At 46.9% G+C, this 16,096-nt stretch overlaps 1 protein-coding gene across 7 annotated transcripts in view; it reads left to right on the forward strand.

Annotated features, from left to right (window-relative positions):
* The first annotated feature begins 187 nt into the window (after window positions 1-187).
* ENTPD6 (ectonucleoside triphosphate diphosphohydrolase 6) overlaps window positions 188-16,096 on the forward strand; it is a 30,693-nt gene continuing 14,784 nt past the window's right edge. Inside the window, exons 1-5 of one of the 7 annotated variants that reach the window (XM_063659424.1) lie at window positions 188-367; window positions 11,047-11,115; window positions 11,425-11,505; window positions 11,601-11,922; window positions 14,380-14,456. In XM_063659424.1, the coding sequence (XP_063515494.1) occupies window positions 11,062-11,115; window positions 11,425-11,505; window positions 11,601-11,922; window positions 14,380-14,456 (534 nt within the window). In that variant the 5' untranslated portion in view covers window positions 188-367; window positions 11,047-11,061. The remainder of the gene's footprint in view (window positions 368-11,046; window positions 11,116-11,424; window positions 11,506-11,600; window positions 11,923-14,379; window positions 14,457-16,096) is intronic. The other 6 variants (XM_063659425.1, XM_063659426.1, XM_063659427.1 and 3 more) reach the window with 6 other exon arrangements.

A 16,096-nucleotide genomic window follows, 5' to 3' on the forward strand; every position in this document is an offset into this window, starting at 1 on the left:
GTGGGCCGACGCCAGCCTGGCCGTGGACTGGAGAAAACCCCAAGCCCACCCGCGTAAACAGAAGCCGGCCGCCGCGCCTGCGCAGTTGGGAGCCCATACCCCGCCCGCGCCTGCGCAAGTGGGTCCCCGCGACCCCTACCTCCTCTCCCGCCTGCGCCTGCGCGGCTGGGTGTGTCCGCCCCGCCCAGCCTGTGACGCCACGTGCATGTGGGCGGAGCCCAGGCCCTAGGGAATCGTGGGGTCGTATCCCGCGGGTGGAGGCCGGGGTGGCGCCGGCTGGGGCGGGGGAGCCCAAAAGACCGGCTGCCGCCTGCTCCCCGGAAAAGGGCACTCGTCTCCGTGGGTGTGGCGGAGCGCGCGGTGCACGGTAAGCGGCGGGCCGGGGCCCTGGCGGGGGCGGCCCGGGATCACCGACTGCAGACGGGCCTCCCCACGCGGGCGCGCTGTGCTCCGGAGGACGGCCTCGGGGTCACTCGCACCCCGGGTCCCACCTCCTGCTGCCTTCCTGTCCAGACTCCATTAGGGCTCCCTGGACGTCTGGGCTCCGCTGACCGGTGGGGGGCAAGTCCAGTGTTTTGGGCCACAGGGCGGGTCAAACAGCAGGGGCCTCTAGCCCCAGGGGGCCCCAGCCCTGCTGCGTTCATTCATTCAGCCCGCTTTTGCGGACCCGCCCCCAGTCTGCGTCAGGGACAGGCCCCTCCGCTCCTGGATGAGCCCGGCGGGGAAGCTTCGCGTAGCAGTTTCTGGGAAACAGGTAGGATCAGGCCGCTCGTACAGGACTGAGGGTGTAAGGACGATTCACCGTGGCATTGGGGTGGTGTCCCGAGGAGCTCATAGGTAGGTGGTCGGGGCGGTTCTGCCCGAGCTGACCTGTGAGCCGCAGATGCCATGGACCGAGGGAGGGAGAGCCCCCGAGGTGGACAGACTAGACTCCTTCAGTGGAAAACATTCAACAGCCAGGAGACCGTGGAAGAGGAAAGAGAGATGGGAGGGCCCAGGGGAGCGTGGAAGGGAGGGTGTTTTTATTATAAGTGCACCTGTAAGTGCAAAGTGCAAAGGAAGCAGCCACCGGGAAGTGCCTGGGCAGCTCTGGGTGTCCCTCCAGGCACCTGTATTCCAGCCTTACCTGAGCGAAGCCACACATCCCACGTCACACAGGATACGGGGAAGTCAGCCATAGCCTGCGGGCGGGGAATCTGAAACCTCGGGCGGGAGTTCCTTGGGAGAGGTGGATTACAAGGACTCTTCCTCTCACCCGCTGTGCAAGAGCCATGGGCGGCCGGTAGTCATTTTTGAAGGACCTGGCAAGCACGGTACAAATCTCAAAATTGCTTTTTGTCCCCCTCCCCTTGCCTTGGAGAGAGTGGCTGGCTAGTGTGTGTTTCGTCTGCCTCCTGAAGGTTCGGGTAAAGTACCAGGGAGATGGGCAGCCCTTTGTGTCAGGAGATCTGGAAGCGCCTCCCTTCCCACCGCCTCCTGTATAAAGGAAACAGCAGGTGGTGTTGACGGGCGGTTCACGCACCGGTTTTTGCCAAGGAGAGAAAAACCTATTGAAACCCACCAGGAGGATGAGTGGAAGTTTCTAATGTGCATCATTTTTTGATACAGCGTGCATGGCAGGCATTTGCATTCATGACCCTTCCGTGTACTTGAACTGAAAACCTGAAGAAACTGGCCAACAGATTAGGCAGCCATCAATCCACATCAGATGGCGTCTGTGTTTCCAAGAGGTGGCCTGCCATCCCCATCTCCTAGAAAGCCAACCAGGGGACAGGGCGGCTCCTACCACCGACAACACTGCTGTACCCTCAGATTCTCCTCTCTGACTCCTGCGTCCACCTGCTGGAGGGTAGCCTCGGCAGGAGCCACACCTCTCTGTTTGCCTGTGTGTACCCTACTTCCTACCCCTGCCTCCCGTCAGTCCCCACCCACTACTTTCCTTACAGCCTCATCCCACCCTCTCTCTCCTTTAAAGAACAGACTGAGATGACATTGTTTTCCTCAATGAGTCTTTCAGGGAGAACCTGATCAACACATTCACGCTGTGGTGTTAGTGGTTCCCACAGAAACCCCATTGCCTCTCCTGCAGGTTTCTCAGCCATGGGCAAACACCTTAACCTAGTGGAATGAAATTGGTGTTTAGATCTGGGCCACAGGTACATGGAGATGACCTGTTCCTTGGGGAGAGGGGATGGTGAACATGATTAGAACTCTTCTTCCCACCCTTGTGGAAGAGCAAGGCTGTTCCTGGTTCTGTGCTCTCTCAATACTGTGTTCTAGTTGGACTCTTGCTTTTGTCTTCCTGAACTTGGTGTGTAACTTCAGTAATTATGTCTATGTAAGGTATGTCTATGTATGTGAATGTTTTTTGGATCTCTAAAGTCGTCTTGTACTTACAGGGAAGGTGAAGTGATAAAGCACGTTCAATTTGGGGACTGAAGCCGGGGACTCTTGTGTGCTCCACCACACACTGACTGCAATCTCAGACAGTTCCGTTTACACACATTCCCAGGGCCTTGGTGCTGTCTTAGGGAAACCCAGGGCTGTGAGGCAGGCTTTGTGGGGCACTGGATACAGGGCATGGCACATAAAGGGTTTTTTTAAATGGGTAGACAATAAATAACGAGCAACTTTGCCTCTAAATTTAATATACCACCTGTGAATCTGATCATGCAGAATATGGTTCTTAGACTAACATAGGACATGATAAGACTTGATTATGGGCCAGGTGCGGTGTCTCACACCTGTAATTTCAGCACTTTGGGAGGCCGAGGTGGGCAGATCATTTGAGGTCAGGAGTTCAAGACCAGCCTGGCCAACATGGTGAAACACCGTCTGTACTAAAAATACAAAAATTAGCCGGGCGTGGTGGTGCATGCCTATAATCTCAGGTACTTGGGAGGCTGAGGCAGGAGAATTGCTTAACCTGGGAGGTAGAGGTTGCAGTAAGCCGAGATTGTGCTACTTCACTCCAGCCTAGGTGATAGGTGAGAGAGTGAGACTCTGTCTCAAAAAAAATAAAATAAAATAAAAAGTCTTGATTACATAAAGAGGATTTTATTAAACATATTCACAGTTGTAGGGTGTTACTATTGCTTTTTGTCCTCACTATTCATCCCTGGAGTGTTTCAGAACTTTCTCTATAAATACTGTAATTTAATTAAACATTTGATGATAACTTAGAAACCTGAAACTTTGGGTTATAGTCTGCTAAGGAAGGGAGGCTGTCGTGGTATGAGAGGTGCTACCTTGGAATGGACATTCCTAGTGCCACGTCTCTTCTCCCAGTCTCAGCTAACGTTGCCTGAATGTGCATCACTCCCAGTCCCAAGCGTGTCACCTCTCATAGGGTCCGTCCTATTTCTGGACGAGCCCCAAACCTGTCACCTCTCATAGGGCCTGTCCTGTTTCCCACTGATGTCCCGCTGGCATATCAAACTCAGCATGTCGAAAACCTGATCACTGTTGCCTCCTGCCAAACGGCCCCTTCCCAGATGACCTGTTTCAGTTCATGGCCATCACCCAGTCCTGTGGCATCTGTGATGTCTGCATCTTCCTCCTACTGCCCGTTCTCCCCCTCAGTACACTGCTGAGCCATCAGCAGACCCACTTCAACAGGTGCTGGCTGAGCAGCTGCTGGGATCTGGTTTTGTGTTGGGTGTTGGAGGTTCTGGGATGGGGGCTGGTCCCTACTCTTGGAGTAGGCGTCATCTAACCAGAGCCAGAGGGGCCTAGAAGAACTGCACATGTCATGTGCTATGGAAATGGCAGAGCAGCCAGCAGCCCAAGGGAGGAGCTCCGCCAGCACATTTCAGCAGGAAGAATCTTAGTAAGGCATGATCTGTCTCCTTCGTTGAGAGAGTAGGGCGTGAGTGTGATCAGAACTGTAAAACGTTTTGTATTTGACACAGTGGGTGGGTCCTGCCCTCTTTATCCCCATCCCTCACCCCACAGAGTGCCTTAAGTCCGATACCCACAGAACTTATTTCTGTTACCTGCCTGGCCTAGCCATTGAAGGATTTTAAAAGTTGCCATAAAATACACATAACACAAAAATGAGCAACGTAACCCTTTTTAAATGTACAGTTCTGTAGCATTAAGTGCATTCACAACCACCATCACCATCCGTCTCCAGAACTTTTTCATGTTCCCTGACTGAAACTCTTTACCCAATAAGTCCTCACGCACTGCCCTCAGCACCTGCTCTTCTACTCTCTGTCTGTATGATTTGACAGCTCTGTAACTCATGTAAGTGGAATCCTACAATATTTGTCTTTTTGTGACTGGCTTATTTCACTTAGTGAAATGCCTTTAAGCCTCGTCCATGTTGTAGCACGTGTCAGAATTTACTTCCTTTTTAAAACTGAATAATATTTCATTCAAAATTCAGTTCAGCTCTAAATTGAATTTTGTGTATCCATCGTGTCGATGGATGTTTGGATTATTTCTCACTTGTCTGTTGTGAATAATGCTTCAGTGAATGTGAGTGTGTAGATATCTCTTTAAGATCCTGATTTCAACTCTTTTGGAAGTGGGATTGCTGAACCATATGGTAGTTCCGGCTTTGATTTTCGGGGGAAGCTCCATGCTGTTTTCCAAGGCAGCTGCACCATCTGACTTTCCCACCAGCAGCGCACAAGGGTTCCAGTTTCTCCACATACTCACTAATACTTGTTATTTTCTGTTTGTTTGATAGTGGCTGTCCTAATATATGATGTGATAGCTCATTGCAATTTTGCATTTTGCTAATGATTCATGATGTTGAGCCTCTTTTTGTATGCTTTTTATCTGTTATTTTTTAATCAGATTGCTATTTTTGTGGTTGACTTTTAAGAGTTCTTTATATATTCTAATTATTAACCCCTTTCAGAGCAGATGTACTATTTACCTATTTTCTCCTGTTCTGTAGGTTGTGTTTTCATTTTGTTGATTGTTTCTTTTTCTGGGTAGAAGCCATTTAGTTAATGTAATTCCACTTGTTTATTTTTGCTTTTATTGCCTGTGCTTTTGGTGTCGTATCTAAGAAATCATTGCCAACTTCTTTATTATTTATCTTGGTGGAATTTGTGTTCAGGAATTTGTCCATTTCATCTAGGTTATCCAGTTTGTAGGCATACAGTTGTTCATAGTACTCTCTTATAATCATTTTTATTCCGTAAAATAGGTAGTAATGTCCCCTCTTTCATTCCAGATTACAGCTATTTGAGTCTCTTTCTTTATTCCTTAGTTAGTCTAGCTAAAGGTTTGACAGTTTTGTTGATTTTTGAATCAAATTTTAGTTTCATTTATTTTCTCTATTTTTCTATTCTCTATCCTCCTGTAATCTTTATTATTTTCCTCCTCCTTTTTTACTTTTTTTCTCCTCCTTTTTTCCTCCTCCTTTTTCTAGCTTTATGTTTAGTTTGTTCTTTTACTAGTTACTTAAGGTGTACAGTTAGGTTGTTTGTTTGAGCCCTTTCTTCTCTTCTAAAGCAAGTGTTTACCGCTGTACATTTCCCTATTGGCACTGTTTTTGCTGCATCCCATAAGTTTTGGAAGGTTGTGTTTTTGTTTTCACTTATCTCAAGGTATTTTCTAATTTTCATTATGACTTCTTCTTTGACTCTTCAGTTGTTTAAGATTGGACTGTGCTGAATTTCCACATAATTGTGAATTATCCAGTTTTCCTTCGGCTGTTGATTTCTGGTGTCACCACATTGTGACTGGAAAAGAGGCTTTGTATGGTTTGGATTGTGTAAAATGCATTAAGGCCTGTTTTGTAGCCCACCGTCTGGCGTTGCATGTAGGGCGCTCCGTTACACTCTTGCTCTGTAGTGTCATTTGAGTCCTCTGTTTATTGATCTTCTGTCTCATTTTTCTGTCCATTATTCAAAGTGGGACATTTCAGTCTCCTAGTATAATAATATTACTATTATTGATAGTTGTCTATTTCTTTTCAATTTTATCAGTGTCTGGTTCATATATTTAGGGGTTTTGATGTTTACTGCATATATGTTTATAATTGTTTTATATTCCTGGTGAATTGACTATTTTATCATAATATAATGTACTTGTCTCTTGTGACAGTTTTTGACTTAAAGTCTCTTTTGTCTGATACTGGTACAGCAACCCCTGCTCTCCTTTGGTCACTCTTTGCATTGACTCTTTTCCATTCTTTTACTTTCAGCCCATATGTGTTCTTAGATCAAAAGCGAGTTTCTTGTAGATAGAATATACAGCTGACCTTTGAACAACATGGGTTAGGGATACCAACCCCTCACTTGCAGTTGAAAATCCAAGTGTAACTTCAGTCTAGAATGCAGTGGTGCAATCATGGCTTACTGCAGCCTTGAACTCCAAGGCTCAAGTGATCCTCCCACCTCAGCCTCCCCAAGGAGCCTGGGACTACAGGCGCACACCACCATGTCCAGCTAATTTTTTTATTTTTTGTAGAGACAGTGTCTCCCTATGCGCCCAGGCTGGTCTCAAACTCCTGGGCTCAAGAAATCCTCTCACCTCTGCCTCCCAAACTAGTAGCCTACTGTTGAAGAAGCCTTACTGATAACATAAATAGTTGATTAACACATAGTTTGTATGTTATATGAATTATAATCTGTATTATTACTATAAGGTAAGCTAATGAACAGAAAATGTTATTATAATAAGAAATCATAAGAAAGAGAAAATGTATTTGCTATTTATTAAGTGGAAGTGGATTATCATAAAGGTCTTCATCTTCTTTGTCTTCATGTTGAGTAAGCTAAGGAGGAGGTGAAAGAGGAAAGGTTGATCTTGCTGTCTCAGAGGTGGCAGGAGTGGAAGAAAATCTGGATATAAGTAGACCTGCACAGTTCAAACCCATGTTGTTTGAGGGTCAGCTGTAGTCAGGTCTTGTTTTTTAATCTATTCTGTCAATCTGTGTCTCTTGATTAAGGAGTTAATCCATTTATATTTAAAGTAATTACTCATAGGGAAGGACTTGTTTTTGCTATTTTGTTATTTGTATATATTTTATAGCTTTTTTGTCCTTCATTACTACCTTCTTTTGTATTTAGTTGATTATTTGTAGGTTCCGTTTTTGATTCCCTTCTCAGTTCCTTTTGTGTATATGTTACAGACATTTCCATTGTGGTTACAACCATAGGGATTACATACATAACAGCCTGAAGTTATAGCAATCTATTTTAAATTGATATCAACTTAATTTCAGTCAGACACAGTAACCTCTCCTTTACAATTCCATCTACCCCCACTTTGTTATTGATGTCACAGATTACATCCATTTATATTGGGTATGTACCCATTAACATAAACCTGTAATTATTTTTATGCATATATCTTTTAAATCCTGAAGAAAATATTAAGTAGTGTTGCAGACCAATTGTACACTAATACTAGTTTCTATATTTGTCACTCCATTTGCCTTTGCTGGAGTTGTTTGTATTTTCTTACAGCTTTTAGCTGCTGTCTAGTGCCCTTTTGTTTTAACTTCCAGGACTCCCTTTAGCAGTCTGATAGGGCAGATCTAGTGGCAATGAACACGCACATCTTTTATTAATCTGGAAGTGTCTTAATTTCTCCCTCATTTGTGAAGGACAGTTTTGCTGAATATAGAATTCTCTGTTGACGGATTTTTTTTTTTTCTTTTAGCAGTTTGGGGGTATCATCCCACTGCCTCTGGCCTCTGAGGTTTCTGCTAAGACATTGGCTAACAGTGTTATTGAGGATTCTTTGTACATGATGAGCCATTCTTTTGCTGCTTTCGATATTCTGCCTTTGTCTTTACACAGTTTGATTATATTGTGTCTTCGTGTTGGTCTCTTTGGGTTTATCTTTTGTGGGGTTTACTGAGCTTCTTGGATGTTTATATTCATGTCTTTTGTCAAATTTGGGAGGTTTTTAACTATTCTTTCTTCACATAATTTATCTGCCCCATTCTCTTCTCTTTCTTAGCCTTCCATAATGTGCATGATGCACGTGAGGGAGGCCCCTAAGTCCCTGAGGCTCTGCTCACTTTCCTCATTCTTTTTGCTCCTCTGACTTGATATTTTCAAATGTCCTATGTTCAAGTTTGCTGATTCCTCTACCGACTCAAATCCCCCTGGTCAGAGTTTTCAGTTCAGTTTTGTATTTCTCAGCTCCACAATTTCTGTTTGATTCCTTTTTATAATTTCTCATTTTGTTGTCATATGTTGTTTTCTTGATTTCTTTTCATTCTTTATCTGTTTTCCTTCAGCTCTTTTAGCATATTTAAGATAGTCATTTTTAATTCTTGGTCAAGTACATCCAGTGCCTGCATTTCTTCAGGGATGGGTTCTACCACTTCATTTTCTTCCTCTGAATGAGCTGTGTTTTCCTGTTTCTTTGTATACCTTGTGATTTTTTTGCTGAACATTGGGCATTTGAAAAACAGCTCCTTGTCCCAATCTTTGAAGACTAACTCTGTATTGGGAATGGCCCCCACCAAATAGCAGGATCTGTCTAAGCGTGGGGATCAGCTCTGGATGAAGGCCAAAGTCTCCTCTGGTTTCTTCTGAGGATGCATCTTCCCTGGGCCTGTGTGTGTGTTTTTTTCAATTTCCCCATATTCGTGGCTGTTTTAAAATCTCTTACTTTCATTATGAATACTTTCAAGCTTCCCTTTGGAATATACCAAGAAATGCATTTGGAGTTACCTTGGTTTTCCTATCATTGTAAATTTAGATTCTGGAATTGGGGTTTGGTGGTGTGATGTGTTGCTCACATGTGGCCAGAACTCCTGTTCCTAAAAGGACTTTGAGATCAAGGAACACATATTTAATCTCCCCTTTATGCCTTGGTTTTAGTTCCTCTTTCCAAGTTGAATAACCAATTTTTCATTGCTGTTTTGTTTAAGTTGGTGCTCTGAAGCTTAATCTCAGTACCCTTAACTCTGAATTGTCGAATTTTGATAAAATGTGTGCCCTTTTTTTGTTTTTGGTAAGAGAAAGCAGGTCTTAATGTCTGCCGGAACACAATTTATTTGCCTTGTTGGCTCCATTAAACTTTTACAAAGCTTTAAATATGTATATATATCTTACTTTCCCAAAGTCTCCCCCAGTCCCTCCTTGGGCCTCAGATGTTCTACTGTATTTCTCACCTGTCATTCTTGCCTCAGGTATGCGTGGGGCTATAGTCATCCTACAGCTTTTCCTAGCAGTGCCCACAACCACTTCCCTGACTTCCTACCTGGGTTCTGAGCTCAGAGTCAGGTGAAACAGAGATCTGTTCCTCAGGCAGCCCAAGACAGATTAGGATGTTGCAGAAACGTCCGCTCCGCTCCCTCCAGTTCAAGGGAAGGAATTGGGAACCTGGCTGCTGCTTTCATCAGGCGGCGCCGTGCTGGGGAGGCCTGGGGCAGGGGTGAGTGAAACACCCCAGAGTTCCTGACATCCTGAATATGGCTGCTTCTGGGCTGGGCATTCTCTTGGTTGCTGTAGATCGTTGCCTGTTTTACAGAGCTCCTATGCAATATTTTAACCAGTCTCTAGTTGTTTTTAGTGTTTCTCTGTGGGGGAACGAGGGCCTTTGAGCTTCCTCTTTTGCCATCTTGCTATGTCCTCTCCCTGTTTATGGATTTTCTACAGGACTCTGTTGTGTGTCTGGTGACATTATAGAAGGTGCGGGGTGGAGGAGCAGCCTCTTCCATTCTAGAGAAGGGCTTGGATGCCATGCTGGGCAGCAGCAGCACAAGACAAGCTGAGTCCCTGCCCTGGGGGCTCATGGCCTAGCGGGGAGACACAGACCTACAGGAATCAGGTCTATGAATACTGGTTTCATCACTGCTGGTGGTGGGTAAAGGGAGCTCAGAGAGTGCGTGATGGGGCATGTGGAGGTTGGGGGCATCCGGGAAGGGGGTGGCAGTGACATTTCAGTGGAGGTTTCAGAATGAAGACACGGTGCCAGGGTGGTGGGACAAGTTTTCTGGGAATGCATATCAGTCTGTGCCAGGGGCCTGAGGCAGGGAGAGGCTGAGTTCTAGGTGCAGAAGAAGGCACTGTTCTCAGAGCACTGTGGGCAAGGAAAAAAGAGGAGTGCGATGAAGCCGCAGGGGCCGGCAGGGACAGGCCCAGGCAGAGGCTGCAACATGATCCTGAGAGCTGTGGGAAGCTCCCGAGTGTGGTGGGACCCAGGCCCAGAATAGGGCTGGGGAGGGGCTGCACCTTGGCACCTGCCAGGAGAGCCTTTTTGCAGCCCTGCCCATGGCAGATGCTCAGGGAAGGGTGGTTTTTCCTGTCTCCTGCGCCAGTGTGGGTGGCCAGGCCACTGGTGAGGCCTCTCCCCTCAGCACGGGGCACTGTGGCAGTGCTTGTCTTACCTCTCTGGGCCTGAGGATATCCAGCTGTGGCCACAGGCAGGACCTCAGGAAGGAGGGGCCAGGAATGGCCTGCTCCCCGTGCTTTGCCCCACGGGCCCTGTCCTTCCATTCTGCTGTGCCCAAACAGCCTCAGGCAGCACAGGTCGCCACGGGCTTGCCCCTTTGATGCTACTGCCCCCTCCTCAGCAGTGCAGCCATGCTGTCCTTGGTTCCACAGAGATGTCACCTCCTGCTGCCCTTCTGTAAAGCCCGCGTGTGGCACGTGCTTTCTCTGCAGCCTGTTCTGAGCACACTGAATCCCCAGCGTCACGAGGGGCTCTCCAATGAGCAGCCCCACCTTACAGATGAAACTGGTCCCCTTGAGGGGCATGCTGCCCACTGTCACACGTGGCTGTGGGCAGAGCCGGTGCCACTTCCAGCCCGGCACCCTCCTGACCCGTGCTCCCCTAGGAGTGGCCACTCACCAGGACCGACTGAGAGAGTGAGGGAGGGACAGGCTGATGGACGTTCCCAAGGTTGGGGGCCCTAGAGTCAGCCCGCACTTCTTGTCCTTTGAAGCCTCAGGTTCCCACATGCTGCCTCGCACTGGAGCAGGCAATGAAACTTGAACAAATGCTTTCGTTTTGGGTATATCGAAACAAAAATAATGGCACCCAGTGAATTTATTTTGCTACTCTAGTAGAATTTTTGTAGGCTTTGGAAGTACACAGACATTATTTTCTCCTTGGCAGGAATGGGCTATGTGAATGAAAAAAGGTATCTGTTATGAAACTTCCAGAAAAACAAGCTACATTTTTCAGGTTTGTCTGGGGCTCTCAGTAGTTGCCCAAGGGACGGAGTTTAAACCTTTCAAAAAGTAAATTGCGTGAATAGAAGTATAACTGAGGATTGAAAGACTGAATCAGATACGCTCTTCTGTTCCCATGAACAGTTTGGGAACACCATTTACATGTGGCTTTTTTTACGTAAATCTCCATGTGTCCCAAGCTGGTGGGACCCTCCCTTAGAGGAGCCAGCCACTGTGGTCTGTGCGCCAGGTCAGCACCTGCAATGTGTGCAACCTTGAGCAGGCCATCCTGCCTTTATAAACCTCAGTTCCTCTTCCGTAGGATGGGGATCACACCTTCTGGAATAATTATGAGGATCAAATGAAGCTTCTGATTCCTGGGGGGAACACGGAGCAGTTTCAGGTTGAACATTTTGTCCCTGGACCTGGGGATGTCTGACTCTTCTTGGATCCTGGCACCCTAACGTGCTTTTCCTGCCTCTCCCCCCTTCCCGCCAGCAGCCGCAGCACGGTCCTTGGCAAACAAGGATGAGAAAAATATCCAACCACGGGAGCCTGCGGGTGGCGAAGGTGGCATACCCCCTGGGGCTGTGTGTGGGCCTGTTCATCTATGTTGCCTACATCAAGTGGCACCGGGCCACCACCACCCAGGCCTTCTTCAGCATCACCAGGGCAGCCCCGGGGGCCCAGTGGGGTCAGCAGGCCCACAGCCCCCTGGGGACAGCTGCAGACGGGCACGAGGTCTTCTACGGGATCATGTTTGATGCAGGAAGCACTGGCACCCGAGTACACATCTTCCAGTTCACCCGGCCCCCCAGAGGTACCCGCCTCTCATGGCAGGGCTCTCGGGATCTCCTCCCCTATGCTACGGTGTTGGCCGGGTCCCCTGCCACAGACTCACCTGGGAGGTTGTCTAAATGCAGTTTCCCAGAGGTGCTGACGCCGGTGTGGGCTGGGGTCCAAGCATCTGAATTTCCGGGGAGTCCCAGATCACTCTTACACTAGTGAGTGGTGACCATGCTGAAGGGCAGCTGAGACCTTGAGGTGTTTGGTGGCCTGTCCCCTCCCCACATTCACCAGCAGGTCAGGTGGCTAGGACCATGATTTAGGCCAGTGGTTGTGTTTGGGGCTTTGTGGGGAGTTCAGGCAGGAAGTATCCCCAGATTCAGTCCCATGGGAGCCAGAACATCAGGAAAGTCAGATAAATAGCAAAGGCTTCTGGGCTTGACCGGGAGCTGCCAGGTGGGCCAAGATGGCCAGGGGCAACAGCCGAGAGGGGTCTCAGCTGGAGAAGGGAGCTGGAGCCTGGGCTCCGTTGGCTATGCTTCCAGGGTGGGCCTCAGGCCGGGGTGGGCGGCTTCTCTTGAGGGGTCCCCCTCGCCACCCGGTTCCTCTGCTCTCCGACCACCCTCTTCCCTTGGTTCCCTGATGCCTCTCTCGTGCCCGTGCCCCTGAGGTTCGCCCTCCGTGTCTCTCTAGCCGTAGCCAGTGAGAGTTTGCAGCCCCTGTCAGGCAGGTTCCCTGGGTGTCTCACGCTCTTCTTGGCTGACCTGGAACCTGTGGGGTAGACACCATCGTGGCATTGCACAGTTCTGCTGGTGCTGGACACTTCTAGCTGCTGTCTCCAAAGCTGAGTGGTATATTTTATTTACTTTTGACTCCATCTGCTTTATTTTTTAACTTATTACAGTAGTGAAATATTTAGATGCCATATCTGCTTATCTCTAAAAGTGGCTTCAAAGCCTGTAATCCCAGCTACGTGGGAGGCTAAGGCAGGAGAATCGCTTGAACCTGGTAGGCAGACGTTGCAGTGAGCCAAGATCACACCATTGTACTCCAGCCTGGGCAACAAGAGAGAAACTCAATCTCAAAAAAAAATTTTTTTTAAGTGGAACTTTTAAAAAATTAATAATTAATTAAAAAGGAAAGCTTCTTCGAAGCTAAGTGTGCAACAGACATCAGCCTGCGATGCTTTTGGAGCCACGTCCCAGGGTTTTCTCTTTGGAAAGAAAAGACTTTGCAAAAAGTTTTGTCCCTGATCTTTTCTGGTCCAGTCTTCATGTCTGAATTTAGTATGCCTCCTTATTGTACGCACAAGTTCATACCACTCCTAATAATTTAAAACACTCCATTTTTTAAAATGAAGAAGAAACCCTAATCTTGAGAACCCTTTAATAAATTCATTTCAGAATCAAGGAAATGGTGTTCCTATTTTCAGTTTGGAGTCACTTATCCTATTCCTCTGTTTATTGAATTGGCAAGAATTAACTGTTAAAATTTAACACTGTTACAGTTGTTTTGTATGTAAATTATCTTCAGTAAAGTTGAATTTTTATTTTTTATTTTGTTTTTATTTTTTTGAGACAGAGTCTCGCTCTGTTGCCCAGGCTGGAGTGCAGTGGTGCGATCTTGGCTCACTGCAACCTCTGCCTCCCGGGTTCAAGTGATTCTCCTGCCTCAGCCTCCTGAGTAGCTAGGACTACAGATGCCCATCACCACGCCCAGCTACTTTTTGTTTTTTTTTTCTTTTTTCTTATTTTTATTTTTATTTTTATTTTTTTTGAGACAGAGTCTTGCTCTGTCGCCCAGGCTGGAGTGCAGTGGTGCGATCACCGCTCACTGCAAGCTCTGCCCCCCGGGTTCATGCCATTCTCCTGCCTCAGCCTCCCGAGTAGCTGGGACTACAGGCACCCGCCACCACGCCCAGCTAATTTTTTTGTATTTTTAGTAGAGACAGGGTTTCACCATATTCGCCAGGATGGTCTCGAACTCCTGACCTTGTGATCTGCTCACTTTGGCCTCCCAAAGTGCTGGGATTACAGGCGTGAGCCACCATGCCCGGCCATAAAGTTGGATTCTTAAAAAGTAAAATGCAGGGCACATAGCTTGCACCTGTAGCCCCAGCTACTCAGGAGGCTGAGATGGGAGGATTGCTTGAGCCCAAAAGTTCAAGACCAGCCTGGGCAACATAGCAAGAGCCCTTCTGTTTAAAAAAATTAATTATAATAAATATAATCTTTAAAAAATAATTATAATAAATATAATTTTAAAAAAATAATTAAGAAGTAATGTTCTGGCCAAGACATTAGGTATTATACTCATCTTGTTCTGATGAACAAAGAGTCAGAATTTAGACAAGGAATAGCTGAAGGGCCCCTGCCACTTGGGGATTGGTCTGTGTTAGTGTCTGTCTTTAAAAAGTGTGGCTAGTCGTGATTGTATGTGTTCTCATGTGTGTATTCATAGTTGTACCCTTTTCAACATGTTTTCCCCTTAGAAACTCCCACGTTAACCCACGAAACCTTCAAAGCACTGAAGCCAGGTCTTTCTGCCTATGCTGATGATGTTGAAAAGGTAAGGATCCTCTCCCATGTCTCCCTGTTCAACTGCGGAATGTCTTCAAGCCAGTTCTTTTCCTTTGAATGTGGTAGGCTGTCTTCACAAGGGAAGGGGGCTTTGACAGTGCTGCCTGGGCATTTCATGCCATTTGGGATGGTCAGAAGAGAGAAGGTGTGCAGCACGTGAGCCCAGAGGAGAACGCGCCCCCACCTGGCTCCATCCTCTGACTCCACCGTGCCAGCGCTCACTTCTCCAACCTGGGGGTCCCGAGGTCTTGGTACAGGTCAGAAGCACAAATCCTGCAAACTTACAAAAATCATTATTTGACAGTTTGCTTATTCAAATTTTTACACTAATTTAGTCTTGTGAATTTTGCATAATACATTTTTAATTTTTTGTTGTGGTTTCTGATTGCAGATAGCAAACATTGACTGAAAAAAAAAAATTAATGTTGGCCGAGCATGGTGGCTCACAATTGCAATCCCAGCACTTTGGGAGGCTGGGGCAAGAGGATCTCTTGAGCCCAGGAGTTCAAGACCAGCCTGGGCAACAGAGTGAGAACCCTATTTCTACAAAATTTAAAAATTAGCTAGGCATGGTGGTACACACCTGTCATCCCAGCTACTTGGGAGACTGAGGTGGGAAGATCACTTGGGCCTGGGAGGTCAAGGCTACAGTGAGCCATGATTGTGCCACAGGTGACAGAGTGAGACCTTATATTTAAAGAAAAAAGTTAAAAACATATTACAGGCCAGGCACAGTGGCTCACGCCTGTAATCCCAGCACTTTGGGAGGCTGAGGTGGGTGGATCACCTGAGGTCAGGAGTTCGAGACCAACCTGGTCAACATGGTGAAACCTCGTCTCTACTAAAAATACAAAAATTAGCCAGGCATGGTGGCGCACGCCTGAAATTCCAGCTACTCAGGAGGCTGAGGCAGGAAAATCACTTGAACATGGCAAGTGGAGGTTGCAGTGAGCTGAGATTATACCACTGTATTCCAGCCTGGGGGACAGAGTGAGACTCTGACCCCATCCAAAAGAAATGTATTATGCAAAATCCACAAAACCAAATAAATGGAAATTTAACTAAAATTGTCAAATAATGATTTATGTAAGTTTGTAGCATTGCTACTTCTATCTAAAGTCCTTAAAGCTTACAGCTGCACTAATGCAGGATGCCTGATTTTCTACCGAGGCACTCAAAAATGGGCTATGGAGAGAGTTGTAACTTCCGTTTGTTTCAAGCATTTCTTAAGTCATGAGCTAGTACATTGCTCTTGTCCACAAATGTGTCATGGTCTCAGACAATGTAGTTCAAGCCTTGCTTTCCTGTAGCTTAGTTAAAAAAGAAATTGAAATTAGTGATTCTAGAGTGACCTTACAGTTAAACCTGATTAAATTAGATAAATTTAGAATAAGCTCCTAAGATTTTTAAGGCCTTACTTGTTTGAGTAGGTGACACACATTCAAGTGGGAGAGATGTCCACGCTCCCCAGGGTGACAGCACAGATGTCCCTCCTACTACAGGCTGCCTCGGAGGCCCACATCCTGGCTCTTAGCATCCTTTGAGGCTGGTTGATGTGTATGTAAACAGAGTCATCTGTATTCTTCTCCCCATTTTTACTTCATACCCATGGTGGTGTCCACACCGAGG

The sequence above is a fragment of the Pongo pygmaeus genome, chromosome 21 (assembly GCF_028885625.2).
Source record: "Pongo pygmaeus isolate AG05252 chromosome 21, NHGRI_mPonPyg2-v2.0_pri, whole genome shotgun sequence".
Lineage (NCBI taxonomy): Eukaryota > Metazoa > Chordata > Mammalia > Primates > Hominidae > Pongo > Pongo pygmaeus.